The 23041-nt window shown below is 35.5% G+C and overlaps 1 protein-coding gene across 8 annotated transcripts in view; it reads right to left on the bottom strand.

Moving 5' to 3' along the window:
* The window catches only part of PATJ (PATJ crumbs cell polarity complex component), a 356261-nt gene that overhangs the window by 188068 nt on the left and 145152 nt on the right, over window positions 1–23041 (bottom strand). For all 8 annotated transcript variants that reach the window (XM_072820502.1, XM_072820508.1, XM_072820504.1 and 5 more), the window contains exons 25-27: window positions 20727–20837; window positions 17519–17596; window positions 6394–6493 (exon numbers count right to left, since the gene is read on the bottom strand). In XM_072820502.1, coding sequence (XP_072676603.1) covers window positions 6394–6493; window positions 17519–17596; window positions 20727–20837 — 289 coding nt within the window. The remainder of the gene's footprint in view (window positions 1–6393; window positions 6494–17518; window positions 17597–20726; window positions 20838–23041) is intronic.

The raw sequence follows: 23041 nt of genomic DNA, 5'->3' as shown, positions 1-23041 counted from the left end.
GAAAGAGCATAAACGGGGTGGGGGGAGGGAGAAGCAGTCTCACTGCTGAGCAGGAAGCCCAAAGCGGAACTTGATTCCAGGACCCCGGGATAATGATCTGAGCCAAAGGCAGATGCTTAACCGACTGAGCCACCTAAGCACCCCTATTTCTGCTATTTCAAAAAAGAACACTTTTTATGTTCTAAATTCTTGATACCTAGGTTTATTTCTTGACCATTTTTATTTGCAAATACAAAATGGATTTAATGAATTATATAGTAATGTGGATTATATCCCAAAAAAGCTCTTATTTTCTAAAAAGGCAACCCCTCTAAACTTACAAATATTGTGACTCTGAATAATTTGCTAATATATCACATTTTAGACGGTCTTAGCTAATATTATCCAATCTTTGAAAAAATGAAATAAAACAAAGTAAACCACAAAAATGCAAGATGTTAGTAATCTAATTTTTATTTGCATGGTGTAACTCAGGATAATTTTATTATGCTTCATAACCTGAATATATGCTTTTTACCAAATATTATATAACATATTAAAGTATTAAAAAACAGCTTTAAGAGGCCTTCAGTATGTAGTTCCATTCACATCTTTGCTATACCACTTAAAAGCCAAGTGTCAAAGAAGTCAATTATATTCTGAGTTTCTAGAACCTAATATGCATCAAGAGACATGTCTTTGTATGATTTCCACTGTTTCTTTATGATCACTTTCTTAGAGGTTACAAAAAAGTCATTCCAAAACCTTCTGCTCCCTGATGTTTAAAAATGTTGTTGAAAGAATGAATACCAACAGGTTAGGAAAACTGGGTGAAGTAAAAGCATTTAATATCAGGGATCAAAAGTGAACAATGCAGGACTTTTTAGAGATAGTAGCTTCTCTCCTTAGGGATCAATACTTTTACATAAGGTGAGGGGTGACATACTAGGAGAGAGAAGGCAAGCTGTTCTGGACAGAAGGCTCTGAAACTAGACAAATGGTGGAGCTCAGTGGAAAGGAGATCTCTAAAGCACTACAAGCACACCTGGATTTTCATCACACTCCCACCATCATGTGCAAGTCACATACCCTCAGTCATTAACTTGGCCAAAATACTGAGTTTCTATACTGTGCCAGGCCAAAACAGAGAGGATTCGTAGACTCATGGAACTTGTAGGATCGAGAAAGATATTAAACTAATAATCACATAAATAATCACATTTTGTTAAGTGCTATAAAAAAATACAAGAATATTTATTAGAATAAGGAGGCCAATAAGGAGGCCAGGTTTTCCAAAGAAGGTGAGATTAAGCTGAAATCAGCAGAAAAGATAAGATCTCCTTTCAAAGACTCTAATGTAAATCAAATGAGAAAGCATTTAAAGACTTGAAGAAAATGTCTGACACAGTAGGTACTCACTAAATTGTGATTACAACAATCTAGTTATTAAAATTGTGGCAACAAAAATGCAGAGGAAGCTACAAACATGGAAGAGATTGAAAATGAAGATTAATCTAGGAAGAGAAATAAAAACCAGAAATGAAGTATTAGTCTGGGGTAAGGACTTTATGAAAAATTGAGAATTTAAGGAAAAAGGTCAGCCTTCAGGAAGAAACACATTTGGTGTTGCACAAAAGATTTAAAGTGCTAGTGGAAAAAAGACATTGTGTATGTGTGTGTGTGTGTGTGTGTGTGTGTGTGTGTGTGTATTGATACATATATATTTTTTAAATACATATATATACATACATATATATATATTTTTTAAAGATTCATTTGTTTCAGAGAGCATGGGGAGGGGCAGAGGGAGACGTTAGAAGGGAAGCAGACACCTCGCTGAGCACAAAGCCAGGATGCGGTACTTGATCTCACTCTGAGATCATGACCTGAGTGAAGATCAAGAGTTGATGCTTAACCAACTGACCGTGCCACCCAGGAGCCCCAACGTGGTATATTTCCAACAGCCAACTGGAACCAGGTCAGGATAACAGAGAGGTTATGGCTAAAAATGAAGATTTGAAAGTCACCATGTGATAGTGAACTGAGTGACACTTCATGCCCTCAGTGATCCTGAACTTTTGATAAGACTTTACAAATTTAAGTATTAAAGATTATTAGCATAAAGTGAAGTCTGAAGTTCTGCACCATTGGTAACCTCCCTTTGACAAATCCTGCAGGACTGATAAATGGTAGTTTTTCAACAGCTAGGCATTATGTAGATTATAAATCTTAATTAAAATTTAAGCACTTTTTGTTCAATTGATGGATACAGACTTCCTATAATTAGACAGCAAGATGTCATGAATTATGTCCAACTATGAAAGATAAGGGATCTATGATGCATATATCCATCATATACCACTTTCTATGCTATTTGTAACATTTAATTCTAACAAACTTTACAATCATTATTTTATCAAGTATTCCTTTTCTTCTTATCAGTTATATATTGCTAAGTTCAGTGATTACTCCCATGATTCTAACCTTCTCAACCTCTCAGTATCATCCCACATTTGGCTACTGAAGTTCAGTGACAAAACCCTTCTTGAAACACGTTCTTCTTTTAAACAGCCTAAGTCCACAGTCTCATGGAAATGTTTTATGCTAGGATGCTCCTCTGTTGGTCCACAAAGCTCATGCTGGGTTTGCTCCCCAAAGTAATAGTTAGTTGCTGTTTACACATCACGCCTAAACAAACTCACCACCTCCTATGATTTTGAATACCAGCTAGATCAATAGTTTCTAGAATATGATCTCTGGAAGGGAAGTATCACCATCGCCTGGGAAATTATTAGAAAGAGAAATTATCCAGTCCTCCCAGATGTAAAAAATCAGAAATTGGGAGTGGGCCCAGCAACTAGTGCTTTAACAAGCTCTTTTGTTGCTTTGGATAGCTCTGAAGTTTGAAAACCAGAGCTCTAGACTAGTGCTTTTCACACTGCATGTTGAGACTCATTAGTCAGTCAAGCAATAAACTGACTTACAAACAGAATTTTAAAAAATGAAACAGGGTGCCTGGGTGGCTCTGTCAGTTAAGCTCTGCCTTCAGCTCAAGTCAAGATTCCAGGGTCTTGGGATCAAGCCCTGCATGGCTTTGGGCTCCCTGCTCAGATTGCTTCTCCCTGTCCCTGTCTCTGTACCTCTGCCTCTGCCACTCCCCCTGCTTGTGCTTTCTCACTCTCCCTCGCAAATAAATAAATAAAATCTTAAAAAAAAAAAAGAATAGAAAAACAATAACATTCTTCATATGTTATAAAACTTAGTATTAAAAAAAAAGTAGTATTCTGTGAAACCTTTTTTTAAAATTATATATGCATGTAAGTCTATGTGTACACATCTATACTTCATTGTTAAGTAAAATATAGGTTACTATGGATCACAATCTGAAAGAAAAAATCTGACCTATAGGAACAATCTTAAGCCAGCTGTTCGTATGTATGTCTGGTTCCTTCTGATCACTTTGGTCTTATTTTGGCCTTTCTTTCCCATTCCACTTAATGTCGACTCCTCCAAAGCATTTATTCTCACACTATGCTGTTTTATTTTATTTAAACTATTTATCAATATTTTAACTACCTTATTGTTTATAATCTTTCTCTCTGCTGGAATATAAGCTAATATGAAGAGAGATCTTGTGCCCTGCTATGTTCTTCCCAATACCTAGAACAATGTCTGCCCACCTATAATATCCACTCAATAAACATTTTCTGGCAGGATGAAGTTTATGAATAAGTAACTTACCAAAGTTCACCTAAGTCCGATTTTAACTGTACTTTAAAATTCTACGTATCCCATGTCTATGATCTAATACAATCACCACTTCCTGATGGGCCTAGGGCTTGGATTCCTGCCATCCCCTTCAAAGTCCTGGACCATGGGAGAGTTAGAAAATCATCCCTTCACAACTGTAAAAAGAAATACTTAGTTTTGTGACAATAAGAATCTGATAAAACAGTGAACCGATCTACTCTTAGTTTTGGATAGAGGAGCGGAGCACTCATTTAACAAGAGTTAAGAAACAAAGAAAAAGTCATGGGATCCCTTTCACAAAGAAATATAAAAAAGCTAGAGGCTTTAGGCTCACCTACATTTGAAATGTGAACTACCTAATAAATACTCCATACAGAAAAAAAAAAAATACTCCATACAGTTTAAACTCTTCTAAAAAAGAGGTTAACAGTGAATTCAATGGCGGTAAAATGGGAAGGGAAAAGTATGCTAGGAAGGAAAAAATTAGGGAGCAAAGACAAATAGGAAGCCATACTCATAGCTCAAACATATTTGCTAGTGAATCTGTGAAATGTTATAGTTAGAAGATGATTTAGAATTAGAAGTGTTTTTCTGCCTGCAGTGTAAATCGGTGTCTTTCCTGAACCCCATGAATGTTGTGAATGTGTTTGTGCACATGTGTGAACACACATGAATATGACTGGACCTCTGGGGAAGGTGCTGCTACTATTCTATCCTATGGCCTCAAAGTGATATTCACTAGATATCCCCAAGTCCTTTGTACAGACCTCTGCAATAGTAAATGAGATTTAACTAATGGGAAGTATAGATGAGAGTGTAGGCTCTAGAGCCAGAGTATCTGGGTTTAAATTACATTTCTACTACTTTCTCATTGTGTAACCTTGGACATATTCCTTAATTTCTCTGAGCCTCAGTTTCTTTGTTCGTATAATTAGAGACTTCACAGGTCAGTATGTTGACTGAGTTAATAATACATAAAGGCCCGGCACATGGACACCAGTGTTGACAGCTATCACAATCCTTATACCAAACTCCTCATATGCTTTTCTGCTCAGAGCCTAACAATCCTATGAGGAAGGTTATCACACTCATCCCTTCCCCCTAGGGAAGTGTGTGAGCCATGAAGGGGTTAATTAACTTGTCCATGAATTCACAACTAAATGGAACTAGGATTAGAATACAATCTTAGTCACACACCTAAACCAGATTTCCTAGCAACTATGCAAATATGGGCATTCTAGCATCCCAGAAATTATGAATAACCAACGAGGTATCTCCACTCTGCTGCAGCTGTCCTAATACCTGTATCAGAACAAGGGATTATGTTACACGTGTGCATACACATATCAATCATGTCCATCATGTGTAACTCTGAAAGAGAGGTTGAGAACCAAGGCACTATAGCATATTTATCAAATTTTGTTCCGACACTTTTGTATCCTCCCTTCCAGGTTGGTGACCCCAACAAGAAAAAAGGAGCTATGTTTTATTTATTTCATAACAGACTTACTTAACACTATTAGTAAAAAGCAGTTGGCTTTCAACAAAGATTTGCTGAATAAATGAAGAAAATAATGCATGAAAAAGGGTTCTATAAAACGAAAGTGCAAATCAATTTTTTACGAAGCCAATTAAATGATTATAAACATATCTATTTATATTTAAACTTACATACCTAACTACTAAATTTAGAAAAATATCAAGTTATAAAATCAACATAACAATTATTAGTAAGAGCTATAAGAATACTTGTTGAAATTTCACTATATGGCAGGCTAAAGGCTCTATCACCTTATTTTAATCTTTCCAACACCCCTCTCTAAAGGTAGAAACATGATTTTTATAGAAGAGGGCATGCTGAAGGTCATACACTAAGAAGTGCGACAGCCAGAATTTTAACTCTTTCGTTATCTATATCAAATTCTTTTTCTAAATTGTGGAGGGAACAAGATTATCTTTAAAAGAACATATGTATACTTATTTCATAAACTATAAAACCCATCCATTTAAATATATAATCCTGTAGATTTTACTATATTCACAAAATGTGCAATCATCATCACAATCTAATTTTAGGGTATTTTCATCCCCCAAAAGAAATTCTATGTAAAATAGCAATCAGATCTAACTATACTTCACATGCATAAAAGAAATGCAAATTCTTTTAAATAAAGCCTCCATTAAATATATGTATGAATGTATATTTGATACAGCTAATGCAAAGAAAATTATGAAAGGAATTCTAAAGGAGAAAATATGACTTGGTGGTTTTTCTAATTTTGCATTAGCAACATCACCATCAATTTGAATACAGCAAATAATCAAGAGCTGACATCCACATCTAACTTGGATTACTGTAGGCCAAACTGCAAGTTAAAGGACTTCTTAGCATTCCTGCATTCATAGCCAAATAGTAAAACTAGGAGGAAATGTAGATAAAATAGTGTAAGGCCTTTGATTATTTGCTGTGTATTAGTGTAAAGGAGGAAAGTTTAAGAAAATAAAGCCACAAAAGTTAAGGAGATGCAACATTTCCTTTTCAGCAATATATGCTTATACACATTTTCTAAGAACCTACAGCCTTGCATTTGATAATTGACAATACTCCCGAAAGCACAATTTAATAAATTCTGCATTCACTTCAAATAATGAAAAGAAACTCACTGTTAGTAAATGCATATTCTTCTTCATTTTCATCACTGTCATCAGACGGAGCTTTGTAAGGAGGCGGCAGTTTCATTGGAGGTGGAGGAGTTCCTTGTCTCTGGAAATGCAAAATTTGAGAGAAGGGTTAATTGCCTTTGCACAATCCTCGTCCTCAACGACAAACAGGATAAAAAGATAACCTGGAAATATTTTGATTGCATCCAACTTCAGTCACATAACAAGGATTGTAAAACAATTTATTTTCTTATATTTATTTTGTAAGTGACTCTGTGATGTAAGCACACCACTACAGAAAACAGGAATTCAAAAGCACAGCATTTAAGACTGTTGACCTACCTGGAATAATGCATTCCTTTCCCCAGTGAGAAAGCCAATTATATATATTTTATTTACACTATTATGAACCAAATAATCCAAATGGAAGACATTTTAACATAAATGCAAAAACTATCCACTGTATTAATTCTACATTTACACTGTTCATTCAATTGTAGAAGGTACAGATTTCATTCTTTAAAAAAGAGTTGAATAAAAATAGTTGAAATACCAACGTTTTCTAAGAAAATATTCATCTGTAACTTAGAGTCAACACACATTTTACTGTTTTAAAAAAGAAAGAAATCAAAAAAAAAAAGAAAGAAATCTTTATAATGAATACTTTTGTACCTCTGTGTAACTACTCTTTAAATTTACACACCAAATGATACAGCACATAAACATTAACTAAAGTAGAACAAAACTCTATGATCAGATTACCTTCACAGAACGTAGAGATTTTCTTGAACGCTGGGAAAAATAAAACATGCTAAAGTTTACAGAGATCCAAGCTGCTAAAAAGAACAGGAGCCGATAGACCTAAGCACTCCACAAATACCAAAATAACTGGATTAAGATTTGTTTTGCTACAGGACTTCAGAAGAGTACATTCAATTATGCTTTATATGACAAAACCACTAATGGCAGGATACACTCCAGTAAATGGACAATGACTGGTCCATTACAGAAAGCAGGCATGTAATAAATTCCTCCAAAGCAGAAAACACTCTCTGGGATCCATAAACAAAAACACACACCCAAATTTATTTAAGATAATGTCTAACTAATCAGAGCAGTACTTCATCTATACATAGAATATCCGAAAATCAATAAAACGCAGGAGTGATGAAGAGAAGACACCAAATATAAAATGCCTATTAAGCGACAAAAGAATACGGAAATGTGATCATGCTATGTCTTTATCCTTGCTTGGAAAACCTTAAAAGTGAGTTAAATGAAGAGTAAAAAAAGGCAAATTAATTATTTTCAGTAAACCTTTTCCTTAGAACCAGAACGTTGTAGGTCAAAGACAATACTTGGTACAACAGCCAGGTTTTACTACTGAGAGATGAATTCTCTTTAATGGGGTTTTCAAAATATATTTAAGAGGAAACTGTTTATACCACCAATTTATTAAAATAACTTCTACTGGCACTCTTGAAAAGAATATAGGATAAGCATGTCTTGGTCAGTGTAGAGTTTGAATGTGGGCTGCCATATACGTGGGGCATCTTTCTACTGCACATGGGGGAAGGTTGTAGGCAGGGCCTGGTTCCCTCTGTGGCAATGAAGGCTGGAGCAAGGAACAAACAATATGGCCAAGTGAATATAATCTCCTTGAGGGCAGAGACCAACAGTGTGGTATTCTCAACTCTGTGAACAGGGCCTGGTACAAAACAGGCCTTCTTTAAATATATGTTGAATGAGCAAAACACTAGTTGTCAGTCATGCTAATTAGATCTTCTAACATACTGACTTTCAGAAAAATGACCATGGTGGAAAAGGTTCTTGTCCAATAGCAGTGCATATTAATTCTGACTGGTAGAGATGCAAATTATTTTAGTTCTGTAGAAAGGATAACTCCAAAGGTGATAGTTTTTATTGCCCTGTAAGATGTTAACTGGTTTTGTATCTAAATTTGAATCTAATTTAATGCAATCTTTCTTTGAACAATTAATAAATATTTCATTCTAATTCTCTCTGAACCAGACTAACCATCTTGTTGATTCCCTCGTTAAGGAGTTAAGTAAATAACTGTACATTTTGCATAATTTTATAGGTCACTTTTTTTTCTTAAATTATACTTTGTCAGTTATGGAAGTCCCACTGAGATGTTCAAGTAGACTCACCTTCCAGAACCAGTTAAACAGTGATGCCTGAAATAATGCAATTCATGAACTGCTTTAAGCCCACATATATGATTTCTTGGCACCCACAGTAAATCCTCAGTAACAATAGAACTTTGGCTTTTTGACTCTATTTCTCTCATTTCCAACCCTATGATTTTGTTTCTGATACTAAGCCAAGTTTGGTTCTGATATGCACTTGTGCTGTAAGCTATTTCCCATTAGTAGCAGCAATAAGTGGAGTTTGGTTTTATGGTCTGACAATTTAGTGGTATTTGAGAATCTATTATATATTGGTTCTAGAGGGATCTATTCTCTATAGGTTGAGCGACAACAGCAAATGTTAGTCTTTGTTTGCCTGTTGGGTGTTTTCTGTATGGCAGGTTATTTATTTATTTATTTATTTATATTTTTATTATTTTTTATAGCAGGTCTTGAGTCCACTGGAAAGAGTAACTTTTTGACATATATACCAGTGGTTTTGTGCATTTTTATGACTACATTTGTTGTATGGCTAAAGCTACAGGATAGAAGCTGAAAGTGCACTGCGTATCTGAAAGTGAGAAAAGCCCTTACTTCTCACTGTGAAAAACATTTCCCTACCTTCAGATAGGTGCTAATAAATTGGAAAAAAATCTCTTTCTGATCCATTTGTAGAGATTAATAAGCATTATTTAAATCTAATATTCCCAGAGTTTTCTGAAAAATAGTAAAACTAAACTCATATTACCTTAGATATGACAGCCTTTTTTTTTTTTTTTTTAAATTTATTTATTCATGATAGTCACACGGAGAGAAAGAGAGAGGCAGAGACACAGGCAGAGGGAGAAGCAGGCTCCAAGCACCGGGATCCCGATGTGGGATTCGATCCCAGGTCTCCAGGATCGCGCCCTGGGCCAAAGGCAGGCGCCAAACCGCTGCGCCACCCAGGGATCCCATGACAGCCTTTTAATTAAAAACCAAAATCCCTTTTTACAGAAACCACTAACTCAGAAGCATTTTACAATCCAGATTCACAAAATCAAAGTGATTTGGTGATTTACGGGCAGCCCGGGTGGCTCAGCGGTTTAGCACTACCTTAGGTCCAGGGTGTGATCCTGGAGACACAGGATCAAGTCCCATGTCAGGCTCCCTGCATGGAGCCTGCTTCTCCCTCAGCCTGTGTCTCTGCCTCTCTTTGTCTCTCATGAATAAATAAATAAAATCTTTAAAAAAAAAAAAAGTGATTTGGTGATTTAAATTTAGAAACAGCTATACATTCTCCCTGATATTCTTGATCTTATTGATGTGGTATATAAAGCAAGCAAAAATATGTAACACTATAAAAATATTTACACCAATGTTGCATGATCTCCACATTCCACATGTCTACATGCTGTTTATGTATGTATATATATATATATTATACTTTCTCTGATATATATATATATATATCAGAGAATATCACAAATTTTACACATGGCAGATAATTATTAGCCAACTGTAAGACCCAGCTCAATGTGGAATATCATGATAGAACACTGTATTACCTGTTGGTGTTAAGAATAATCAGAGTTGGGCACCTGGCTGGCTCAGGTCATGATCCTGGAATCTGGCAATTGAGCCCTGAGTACGGCTCCCTGCTCATTGGGGAGTCTGCTTCTCCCTCTGCCCCTCACCCCACTCATGCTTTCTCTCAAATAAACAAAAAGAATCTTTTTTTAAAAAAAGAATAATCAAAGAACACATCTTGTAACATTCTAAGTGCCACTACAAGGATCACAAGAAATCATTTAATCTTTGCAAAAACCTTCATGAAGTTCTCCTTAGCCCCAAGCTCTAGCATATCTAGAATTCTCACTTGAAATAGATGCATGTCTTCACATCAACCTTATGGAGGTATAATTTACATATAATAAAATGTACTCAATTTAAGTACTTATTTGGGATAGACACGTTTTAATAAGTTTAACATGACTGCCTTTTTAGGGACTATTATGTTTGGTGGGAGACAACACTTTCATTTGGGTTGTACATAAAAAGAAAATGAAGAGAACTAACAGCAGGAGACTACTTCTCTGGGAATGAACATCTCCCAGTTGTCTGAGTGTCCATGACTCCTTTAAGACAAAGAGAATATGAAGTAACAATGAAGACAATTTTTAAATATATATTTTTAGGATTATTTATTTCTTTATTCATGAGAGACACACACACAGAGAGAGAGAGGCAGAGACACAGGCAGAGTGAGATGCTGGCTCCCCACAGGGAGCCTGATGTTGGTCTCGATCCCAGGACCCCGGAATCACTACCTGAGCTAAAGGAAGATGCTCAACCGCTGAGCCACCCAGGCGTCCCTGAAGACAATTTTAGAAGGAAAATAATGAAGAGTTATGAGCAGTAGTTAATATTAGTAGATCTATGAATCCTGATGGCCTGTCATTTCACACTCCATGATGAAAAACAGCACAGAAAATAGTGAATTGAGAAAAACAAGAAAAAAAAAAAACTAGGAATTTATTCAAGACCTGTTTATGGATTTTTTAGGGGGGAGGGTAATTTAGTTTCTTAGTCACACTCTCCTAAAAAAAAAAAAAAAGATCTCCAGTCAAAATTTAGATTTCTAGCCTAAACCTCTCCTAGTAATTGGTTCCAGGTACTTTTTTTTTTTAAGGTTTATTTACTTAATTTGGGGTGTGGGGGCAGCAAGCAAGTAGTGGGAGGAACAGAGGGAGACAGGAGAGAGAATCTCAAGCGGACTTGCTGCTGAGCAAGGGCACGCAGGTGCCCTGTTTCAGGTGTTTTTTATTGTCTGTCAGTAATTCTAAAGAACATGCACTGCCTTCATATTAAGGAAGAAATAATGCATAAAAGGAATCATTTCTAATGATGATACTTTTTAAAGAGATTTTAAAAGAGTTAATGTAATTTGTAACATCTGACTTTCCAATTTGGGAACATCCCTCTGCCTATGCTCCCCATAGTATCCTGGGCATGCTTCTATCATCATAATTATATTTGTTTATTTCACTACATGTCACATTCATCAGTGCACCTCTTGGAGTACTTCATCCAAGTACTTCATCATTCCAGAAGGTAGTATAGTGCTTGGCATGTCAACTATAATCTCAGACAAGAGACATAGTAAAGTACATTTTGTAACCACTGAATACTATAAAGTACATCTTGTAACCACTGGAAACATCATCCTGTAATAGAGCTGCAGATGCTGGTCTCTCATTGCAATCTTAACTCAGTGGTTAGCTTTTCTCTATACCACGGAATTCAGCTGGACAGTCTTTCAGGAGTTTTGGTATTACAGAGCTCTTACTGGATATTTTTTTATTTGAATGCAAATATCCTTGCTTTGTATTGAGATTTAATTTGGTTTAATGAAACAGGCCAAAGTTGATAAGAACCTATATTTATCTTTTTCCTTCCCAGGATCTTATGTGGAATTATCCTGAATCAACTAAATTACCTTGTCCCCAAAAGTAATTAAATTAGTAACCAGTTTATTCATCTGTGTGTGGTTATTATCAGCAGACGGATCTCTTGTCTGCTTCCTTTATATATCCTCAGACCGCTGCACAGTAGTAACTGCCACACTAAAGGTTTCCAATAGACACTGATGGATGCTCAGATCTTTGAATCAAGACATGAATTGACAAAATTCCAGCAATAGGATAGGCTAAATATTCTGAGAAATTCATCTTAACCACATAAAGATGACAGATAAAATTTCAAAAATGTGATTTTGTAACTTGTGACCAAAGCCAGAAACAACCATAAATCCTAAATCATAAGGTAAAGTGGGGCACAGGACCGTGGCACTTGCCCAGAGGGCATGTGCCAATTCCTGGTGACCTGAAGCCAGAGATTTTCTGTTTTGTTTTTAGGATCCTTTATTCATTCATCAGATATGTACTGTGTGTCAATTAGGTGCCAGGCAGTGTTTTGGGCAATGGAGATGAGAAAGATGAGCTCCTTGTCTTCATGGAGCTTCTTTTCGAGACCCTTTCAGATGCCACATTTTGTGGGTCTTCATATCTTGTCCCCAAATTACTTTAAGGTGGTAGTCACTGAATTCTACATTGTTTGCCTTGCCCCACTAGAATGTAAGCTCCAGGAGGCTAGGCAATTTTTGTCTTTAAAAACTTCATTGTGAGATACAGACACCAAAAAGTACACACATTTTAAAGTGCACATCATTACAATCAGGATAGTGATTATAATCATCAATCCCAAAAGTTTCTCCATGCCTCTTTTTAATCGCTCCTTCCTTGAATCTCCATTCTCTTGAACTACTAATCTCCTTTTTGTCAGCATAGGTTTTATTTTTCTAGGCATTTAATCCCTGTAAATAATGGCTGTTACCTCCAAAAGGCTGATAAAAATTTCTGCAAGTAATGACCTGGATACTGTACATAACCAATATTTCTACAAGCAATAATCATGGTCTTCCAGAATCTACATATTATCTGTGTCTACTAACAGTTGCCAAAATTAACTATAGAATCCTGAACACACAGCATATGCTACTGCTAATCTGATTATAATCTGTGATTAAAATCTGAATTCAAAGAAGGTGGCCAACCAGGTTAAAACACAATTCTATAATTCAGTGAGGAATCTAATAATACGGGCGCCTGTGTGGCTCAGTGGTTGAGCATCTGTCTTTGGCTCAGGTCATGATCCCAGGGTCCTGGGATTGAGTCCCGCATCAGGCTCCCTCTAGGGAGCCTGTTTCTCACTCTGCCTGTGTCTCTGCCTCTCCCTCTGTGTCTCTCATGGATAAATAAATAAATAAAATCTGAAAAAAAAAAAAAAAAGAAAGAAACTAATAATACTTTTCTTACAGTTTTCAAGAACCTTTCCCCGCTAATGTTTTGATTGATCCCTATGTACATGTCTGTAAATAAAGTTTTCCGAAGTGATCAATTCAGTTATAGTTTGGGTTTTTTTCCCCTTAAAACAGGGTGAAACCCACAATGGGTGAAGTTTAACAACAGATCAAACCCACCAACCCTTTGATCACAGAAGACAGTAAGAGTATTTCTTGGCCTTGGCTTGAGGTAGAAAAAAAAGAAAAAAGGTGTTTCATGAGAATTCCTTATAAGCCCAGGCTCCCTCTGGTTGGAGACCTGAATTCATTCTGTGTATGGCTCAAAATTTTCCAAGCCAAAAACCAGGCACATATGAAAATAAAGTGGTCATAGATTTAGTTATATTAGATGAAACAGATGTTAGGGCATTACTAAGTAATGCTACATATGAATAAAGATAAAAAAAATTTTTTTAAGTTGTAGACATCTAATAAATTACTTGAAAAAAATGTAAAATAAACCTGGAAAACTACATAAAAGAGACTAATTTTACTATCTAAATGGGAGATTGTTAGATTACCATGACCCAACACCCCCGGCCCACAAAACTGGTAAATATGTAGAATATCTGAATAACTTAATTAACTTGCTCTAGTGACTTTGTATATAAACCTATACCCATTAACTATTATGCTAGGAGTGCCAGCTGGCCAGTGGGTGCAGTGTGCAACTTCTGATCTCAGGGTTGTAAATTCGATCCCCATGTTGGGTGTAGAGATTATTTAAAAATAAAATCTTTAGGGGCAGCCCAGGTGGCTCAGCAGTTTAGCGCCACCTTCAGTCTATCTAGGGCATGATCCTGGAGACCCAGGATTGAGTCCTGCGTCGGGCTCCCTGTAGAGAGCCAGTTTCTCTGTCTGTGTCTCTGCCTCCCTCTCTCTGTGTGTCGTCTCTCATGAGTAAATAAATAAAATCTTAAAAAAAAATTTTTTTTTAAAGAGAAACTATTATGGTATTCTTTTAAATCATGGATATACATTTATAATAACTAAGAATGTGATAGGCCATAGGAAGTCTCAACTAATGTCAAAGAATATTACATAAACCACAATCTCTGATTATAATGGAAATAAGTTAGAATACTATAGGTTTTTAAAAAACATTCATGTGGAAATTTAAAAATATATTTCTAAACAAATATAGGTAAAAAGAAATCATGTAAGGACTAAAAAAACCTTAGTATTGAATAACAGATATTCAACGTAAAATCCTGGGATATAAAGAGGGACTTAGAAGAAAACGTACAATCATTTAATGATTATTTTAGAGAAAAGGAATGGCTAAAAATTAATAAACTCTACAACTATCTAAAGATTATGGTGGGGTGTGGAGTGAGGAGTAGAAGAAGAAAACCAGAGTAAGGCAATATAAAGATGAGGACAAAATTAAGCAGAACAAACATAATACAGAGATGACTAACAGAGTTGAAAAATTGAAACTTCAAAGAGAGGAATTATACACTTTGAAGCTAATATAATGTTGGGTCATACCCTAATAAAAATTTTTTTTGAGAAATTAAGTGAAAATTGCCTTAAAAACTAAGAAAAAAAAGTTAAAAAAAAAAACAATAACCCTATATTCACAATGAAAAAGAACTATGAACAGAGAATGTATAATTCAAGCTACGATGATAACTTTTATACCAACAAATGTAAAAAAATTAAGTGATATCAATATTCCAAAAGAATCAGTAACTAAAACTGACTTTAGAAGAAACAGAAAATCTGAATATTTCTGTAACAATTAAAGAACTGAATCAGTATTTTTCCCACATAGAAAACACAGGCCCAAAATGGCTTCACAGGCTAGTGTGACCAAAAATTTAAGGAATGAATAATTACTATTTTACACAAATGCTCAGAGAACTGAAAAAGAAGAAATACACATACACATACATTTTAGTGCACATACATTTTAGTATTTTAGTGCACATACATTTTAGTAGTCTTATATATTCAAAAGCAGATAGAATATTACATAAACGGGAAATTCCAGGTCAATCTCATTCCTAACCACAGATGCAAAAGTCCTAAAAGAAATAATGCCATCAATTTGCAAAAAAAGATCATGGCAAAACTAAATTTAATCCAAGAATTCAAGATTGGTTTGATATTAAGAAATCTATTAATGTAATTTATCACATTAAGGGATTCAAGGAAAAAAATTAAATACACACCCACAATTATTTCAGTGAATGCAGATAATACATCTGATAAAACTGAAGGCCAATGCCATTCATGATAAAAATTCTTAGCAAAATAAGAATGAAAGGGGATACTTCCTTAACCTGAAGGATTATCTATAAAAACTTAAGCACACATCATATTCAATGGTGAAATGTTAAAAGCAATTTCTTAAATATTAAGAAGAAAAACACCAAAAATGTTAGCTATTGTTACTTCTTTATTAAATACAATGGAGGTTTTAGTAGATATAATAAGACAAAGATTGGGGAAAGGAGAGAAAAGAAAACTGCGTTTAGAGTGGTTATTATTACCTACACAGAAAATCTAGAAATAAAAATCTACATTAGTATTAGAATTTGAGATTCATATTCTCATTAAAATTACTTTATATACATTTATGGAGGACAAAAAGACAATAGAAGGTTCTACACATAGTATTTAAAATATTTAGTAAGTTTACCTTTAAAGGTGGGTTTATGAGTGATTTTTGTTTCAGCTTTTTAGTTTTCCCAGCGTTCTGCACTAGATTATTTTATTTTTTTTAAAAGATTTTATTTATTTATTCATGAGAGATACAGAGACAGAGAGAGAGGTAGAGACACAGGCAGAGAGAGAAGCAGGCTCCTCGCAGGGAGCCCCATGCGCGACTCAATCCTGGATCCTGGGATCACGACCTGGGGCAAAGGCAGGCGCCCAACCATTGAGCCACCCAGGCCTCCCTGGATACTTTATTTTATAAGGGAATATGGGAATAATGTTACAAGATGTCAAATAAATTCATAAAAATCAATTTTATGTCTATATACTAGCAAAAAAAACAGAAATGCAATTTAAGATACTTAAAAGCAATACAAAATATAAGGATATCTAGGAACAAAACCAAACCAAAAATTTACAATACCTTTCTGAAGAAAATTATAAAAATTGAAAGACAAAAAAGAATTTAATATACAGAATGATATACCATGTTAATGATTAAAGAGGCTACATAACATAAAGATACAACTTCTTTACAAATTAAACCTACAGATGCGACACAGTTCTCATCAAAATCCTCAAAGAGATTTTTTCTTTTGTGTAATTTGACAAGCTAGTTCTAAAATTCATATAGAAAATGAAAAGGACACAAACAGTTAAAGACACCTCTAAAGAAGAAATATATCAAGGAAATTGCTCTACTAGAAAACAAGCTTTATTACTAGGCTTTAATAATTGAGCTAGTGCAGCATTTGTGCTGGGACAGATGGGAAAACAAAGAGAAAGCTCACAAGCAGATTCCCTCTGATAACTGGAGCGAGGACAGAGGTTGCACTACATAAGTCAGTAGGAAAAGGAGGGCCTATTTTAAAAACAGTAAGATAGTTATCTTTATGGAGAAAAAAAATAAAAATTCATCCTTACCTGATACCATATCCTAAAATGAATTTTAGATTGAAAATCTAAAATTTTTATCTCTAGAATAGAGGTGGGAAAACAGGAATGGATGACTAATTCTGATTGATGGTATGGATGTTCTCTCAGTAGAGATTATCTTTGAGCTGCTCTTTGGAGGATAAAAGGAAGAGCAACGTAGGAAATGGATTTCCAAGCTGAGAGAACAGCAAGATCAAAGTCCCATAAACTCCCAAGACTAAGAGGCATTTTCTGGGCATGGACAATCAGCCCAACTGAACAAGAAAGACAAAGATGATGAGGGACGACTGGTGCTTTATCACATTTTTGCACTTCTATTTCACTATGTTTCTGGCCTTCATCCTGGCCAGAATCAGCTATATTCACAGGAAGGAAACATTATTAGTGCAGTCCTTCTAGCCTAGTAATAGTCAAAACACCATTCTTATTAATTGCAGCTCAGATAGGCAAAAAGACACCAAAAACATTTTTTAAAGGCATGAGAGGTTCAAATTACCTTTTCTTTTTTTTCTTCAGTATTTTGATCCTGGTTATTAGCGATTTTGTTGGCCTTGTTATGCACACTAGGAATGACCTATGACCACACACACAAACACACACATAAAAGAAGGAGTAAAACATTTAAATGTTGCAATCATTACATTTCTTAATGTATTTTTTAAACAGTTAAAATCTTACTTAACTAAGTGACTTCATCTAAAAAGTAAAGACATGAGAAGTAGAGTTCAAGGGGAACAATACAATTTGAAAAGTACTACAAGCTAGATAACCCAAAATATTGTGTGAAAGTGAAGTAAAGATAATGCTGACTAAAATGAAAGTCAGGATACTGATTGTTATCCAAACATCTCATTTTGCAAAATATTTTTAGGAGTGAGCTACATGAATCCCTAGAACATGGATGCATCATTTATTGGCTAGATTTACCTTATTCATTATGGTACCCCAATTCAAGTATGTTATCTGCACATTGTGCACTCAATAAATATTTCACTATCACTGTTAGCATGAAGATAAATTACAAATATACCTATATCCCTGGATAAAAGCTCAATGAGAGCTGGGATTTAGTGATTTATCACTATATACATAGCACTCAAAAAGAACTTATTACATAGTTGCACTCAATAAATGTTTATACATGAAAGGAAATAGTTTCATTTCATAGAAATACTTTTAATTCTCAATGGTGCCAACAGCATAGATTGTTTTATAAAAAGAAATGAGTCAAAAAGTAATCTATGAAACATCTTAGGAAAATATAAAATTTTTAGTGATTTTTAAAAAAGGCTTCTCAAATAGTTAACACAAATAATCTTGGCATAGAATCTGATGACAGACATGAAGGTTGTAAGAAAAAACAAATCTTCTTTCCCAGAAATGTAAAGAAACTGCCTGCCTAGGGATAATTTAAAAAACAAAACAAAATAAAAAACACCTCTCTCTAAATACAATTTAAGATTATATTTTCTTCACCTCACCTTTAGTATGGATTCTATAAAGAAATAAACTAATATTGGAATAAACGAGAAAGTTGCAGAAATGTTTCATTTCAATAAAAAACAGCAGGGGCACCTGGCTGGCTCAGTCGGTAGGCATGAGACTCCCTACATTGGGCATTGAGACTACTTAAAGACGGACAGACAGAAAGAAAGTAGTAATGACACATCAACATATATTTAATGTTTTATATGTGAACAGACAATGTGTTTGTGCTTAAGTATTTATTCTTCTATTTAATACACACAACAATCCAAGTCAGAATTCAAAAACTGGTAGGTCTATAGAGATGTATGTCTTGTCCTGAAGAATCTTAAAGGACTTTGCCTCCTTGACAAGCTTGAATTCTTGTCCACACTGTATCTATTTTTCCTCTGGGAAAAACTAACTGAAGCTGAACAACAGAAGCTCTGGGATGGGACAAAACTGCTTTTTGAATAGCCAGAAATATACCTCTGTAAGTGTATCATTAGCAAAATTTGGAAAATCAAAGGCTCACTAGGAAGACTGCATCTTTAGTAAAAATAGAAGGCAGCGTATTTCTTGTGGAAGAAAAAGCCATATTTTTATATGATCAATATGCAAATATACACATCAGAACAGTTTAGATGCCATTATGAAACAATGGCATTAGGGCAACAAATGGAATATAGGGGAAAAGAAAGCAACATATGATAATAAATTTAATGAACTGAAGTAATGACCCCCAATTTCAAACAGGTTTGTTTCAGAATGTGGAAAAATAATATAGATGCTACTGTGAAATGTAGTTATGTTAAGTGGAAAAAATTTACCCTGGCATAAAAACTTTCTATAGAGAAGTGTAGTATAAATTATTGCTTCTGCTCTTAAATAAGAATTTGCCAAATAAATCTAAGTGGAAACCAGGAAATAATCTGGAACTTTACCTTCTGAACTCAGTTTCCAGAAATAAAAGTGATAGTCTCGACTGCCTTCTCAATATTGTAAGAGTTAAAAGGATTCCAAAAAGGAATTAAAAAGTGGATTCCCCAAAATGTCATATATGACAATGAGAAGACTCTATTCAGTTCACCACTCTCAATCAGTCTTTGGGGTATCAACACAGTACTAAGACTGGAAGGGATCATATTGCACTGCAGTACAGCACAGCAGAGCTGCCCTAGTGGGGTGAGACTGCAGACAGGTCAAAATAGAAATGACACCCCTGCCCTCAGTGCAGCCAAACATCTGTTTGCCCAATTTGCCCTACAAATAGTATTTTCTGTATGCCTTGACATACAAAAGGTTGAAAAGCACTGCATTACTTATTGAAAAGCATTAAAAAAAAATATGCAGGGATGTCTGGGTGGCTCAGCAGTTAACCATCTGCCTTTAGCTCAGGGCATGATCCCGGGGTCCTGGGATTGAGTCTCACATTGGGCTTCCTACATGGAGCGCCTATTTCTCCCTCTGCCTGTGTCTCTGCCTCTCTCGTTAATAAATAAACACAAATCTTTAAAAATAAATAAATAAAATATGCAGGTTTTCTACTGCTCAGAAGTGCCTATGTTTTGAACAGGGGTCCTCCACTATAAAAAAGAAACATAAACATTTCTTCCAGTCACAGGGCTTAAGGGTGATATTTCTGCTGCATATTGTAAAGTAAAATATGTATCCAGCCGGTGACATCTATGAATCAGAGTTCTAATTCCATACCAAAAGAGCAATTTATTATAGATTTATGGTTAAATATTGCTAGTTTTGAATTTGGAATGTCCAACAGAACATGAACCATGTTTGTATTTTTACACTCTTAATAAATAGAATATGGTGATACCTCTAGAATGTTTTCATGCCCGACTCCCTTTATGTTGTTCAAAGTATTTTATAAACAAAGTAACTGGCTCAGAAGAGTTAAGTAATTTGTCTCTAAGTTAGCAAAGCTGGTAAACAGTGAATCAAGGAATGGAAAACAGGTCTGACTCCACAGCCTGTGATTTATACCAATGCAGACCAGAATGACTCAACGTTGACCAAAAGACCAAAATCAAAGAAAAATTGTGAAAGTGAAGTTATTATAACTAAATCTGTATATAAGTAGTGCTGTTTCTGGGTAATAGTAGGATCAAAATGAAAATATGTAGAAAAATACATGGAGGCAAAAGCTTGGTCCATAGATATACAGAAATATTTTTTGAAATATATAGAGAAAAACATTTTTGAAAATAGCAACTAAAGCTTACTCTTGGAGTGGATGACAAGCTCTGAACAACGAACACCACAGGATTTCCTGCATTCTTAATGGCCTCAACTGCTTCTCTGTGTGAGGCATTCTGCAAATCTACTCCAGACACCTAAAACACAGAAGTAATTGTATTTCAATTAGAAAGGCTATAGAATTCACATGTATTATCTAGTTATGAGAACAGCCAGAGTCCAATGAATTAGACCAAAGTAAAAAAATAGTAAGACTCACCCACAGAAAGCTTTGTTGTTTTAAGAGAACATATTTAAGGAAAATAATACTCTACCTTCAAGAAAAGTAAGACAAATATCTTAATAACAAGAGCCCTGGTTAAATATAATTATCCAAAATAGGTAGCTCAGTCAGTGACACAACATTAAGAAGCTTCTGAGCTGAGATGCCTCCTCTGCCATTAACACAGCACATAATCCTGAGTGGGGACAAGGGAGGATGGTCTGGACTTTTAAATTGAGGAGTATGATATTTTAAGCAAATTGTCCATTATTTCAATTGAACAGTTGAATATTTTATCAAATTATGTTTTAAAAAAGAACCATGAAAATATCTATAGGTTTTTTTTACTAAAAGTGTACTCTGTTCAGTAAATTGAGTTAAGTATAAACAGCTTCTCATACAAATTTCAGAGAACCTAACTTGCAAACATGTTCATAATCTCCAAGAGCATTCTGTATTTAACATATTTAACAGAACCAATTTTTCAAATTGAAAATGTAACAAAGCCTTGAAAAATCTTGGGGTAGCTCATGGTCACTGTGGCACAAGTTAGGGAGACTGGCTTTAGACAGGAGCACAAATATTTCATGTGTTATCCCAGATACAGTCAGAAAAAAGAAAAGATACGGCATGCAGTGAGAGCAAGGGGAAGTTCCTTTTTGACTGCTTCTATTTTCTCCATGAAATAAGAAACATGTACCATAAAGTGAGATTAAGATTGAGGAAGGCAGTTTAGGAGGTGTGAAGGAGTTACCTCTGGAACCAGGAGAATGAAACACCCATGGAAATATTACAGGATTGCAGGAGAGAACTAAAGATTCACTTGATAAGGAGCCCATGAGTTTAAAATGAGACCAGACAGCATAGCTGGTTATGTTCTACAGCCATGCTGGGGACCTGAAATAGGCAAAGAGCTGCATTTAACTAGGATGTGTTTTCCCCAGACAAGTTCAGTAAAAGCAAAGGGGATCCAAGTTGCTGGAAGTGATGAGGATGATCAGTCACTGAAGCAGGGCAGAGTAAGGAGAAAAACGAGCTTGTTCAAAAAAATTTTTTTTAAAGATTTTATTTATTTATTCGAGAAACAGAGAGAGAGAGAGAGGCAGAGACACAGGCAGAGAGAGAAGCAGGCAGAGAGAGAAGCAGGCAGAGAGAGAAGCAGGCTCCATGCAGAGAGCCCGACGTGGGACTCAATCCCGGGTCTCCAGGATCACGCCCTGGGCTGAAAGCAGGCGCTAAACCGCTGAGCCACTGAGGCTGCCCAGTGAGCTTATTCAAAGCTGAGGGACACAGAGGTAAGGGCACTAAGGTAGGAGACAGGAGCCTGGTGTGTGAGAGGGGTTTAAATGCAGGGGAGTATAAAATACAGTGGAAGAGGGAGAGTGCAGAGAGGTGGTCAGGGAGGCAGCTGAAGCCACACAACTGAGAGGCCATGGCAAGAACTTTGGCCTTTGATTCTAACAGACATCCACAGGAAGGTTTTTGATGCTCTGTAAAACCTCTTTTCCCATATGAACTCAGGAAAGATATGAATAGTAGTAAACGAATATAGAAAAAAATTTAAGTGAAGCTTAAAAGCCATCACAACAGTTTGATAAAGCACTTTTAAAAAAATATTTTATTTACTCATAAAAGATACAGATACAGAAGTAGAGACATAGGCAGAGGGAGAAGCATTCAACAATAAGAGAAATAGGGGATCCCTGGGTGGCTCAGTGGTTTAGCATCTGCCTTCAGCTCAGAGCGTGGTCCTGGAGTCCTGGGATCGAGTCCTGCATCGGGCTCCCCACAGGGAGCCTGCTTCTCCCTCTGCCTGTGTCTCTGCCTCTCTCTCTATGTGTCTCTCATGAATAAATAAATAAAATCTTTAAAAAACAAACCATAAGAGAAATAGAAACTATAGAAGAACATCTTCCAGTAATAACCAGCTTTTGTTTCCCCAACACAGATTTCCACAGGGTTAAATGGGAATCACTGAAGTTGGGAAGTTAGGGAAAAAGTGGAATTCTGTTATATTAACAACAGAAGTATAATCTTAGGTTTTTCTCAGCTTTAAATTGATAACCCTAGAAGTGTATC

This window comes from Canis lupus, chromosome 3, assembly GCF_048164855.1.
Source record: "Canis lupus baileyi chromosome 3, mCanLup2.hap1, whole genome shotgun sequence".
Classification (NCBI taxonomy): Eukaryota; Metazoa; Chordata; class Mammalia; order Carnivora; family Canidae; genus Canis; species Canis lupus.
Note: the sequence above shows the minus strand (reverse complement) of the source record. Positions and strands in the feature narration are given on the sequence as shown.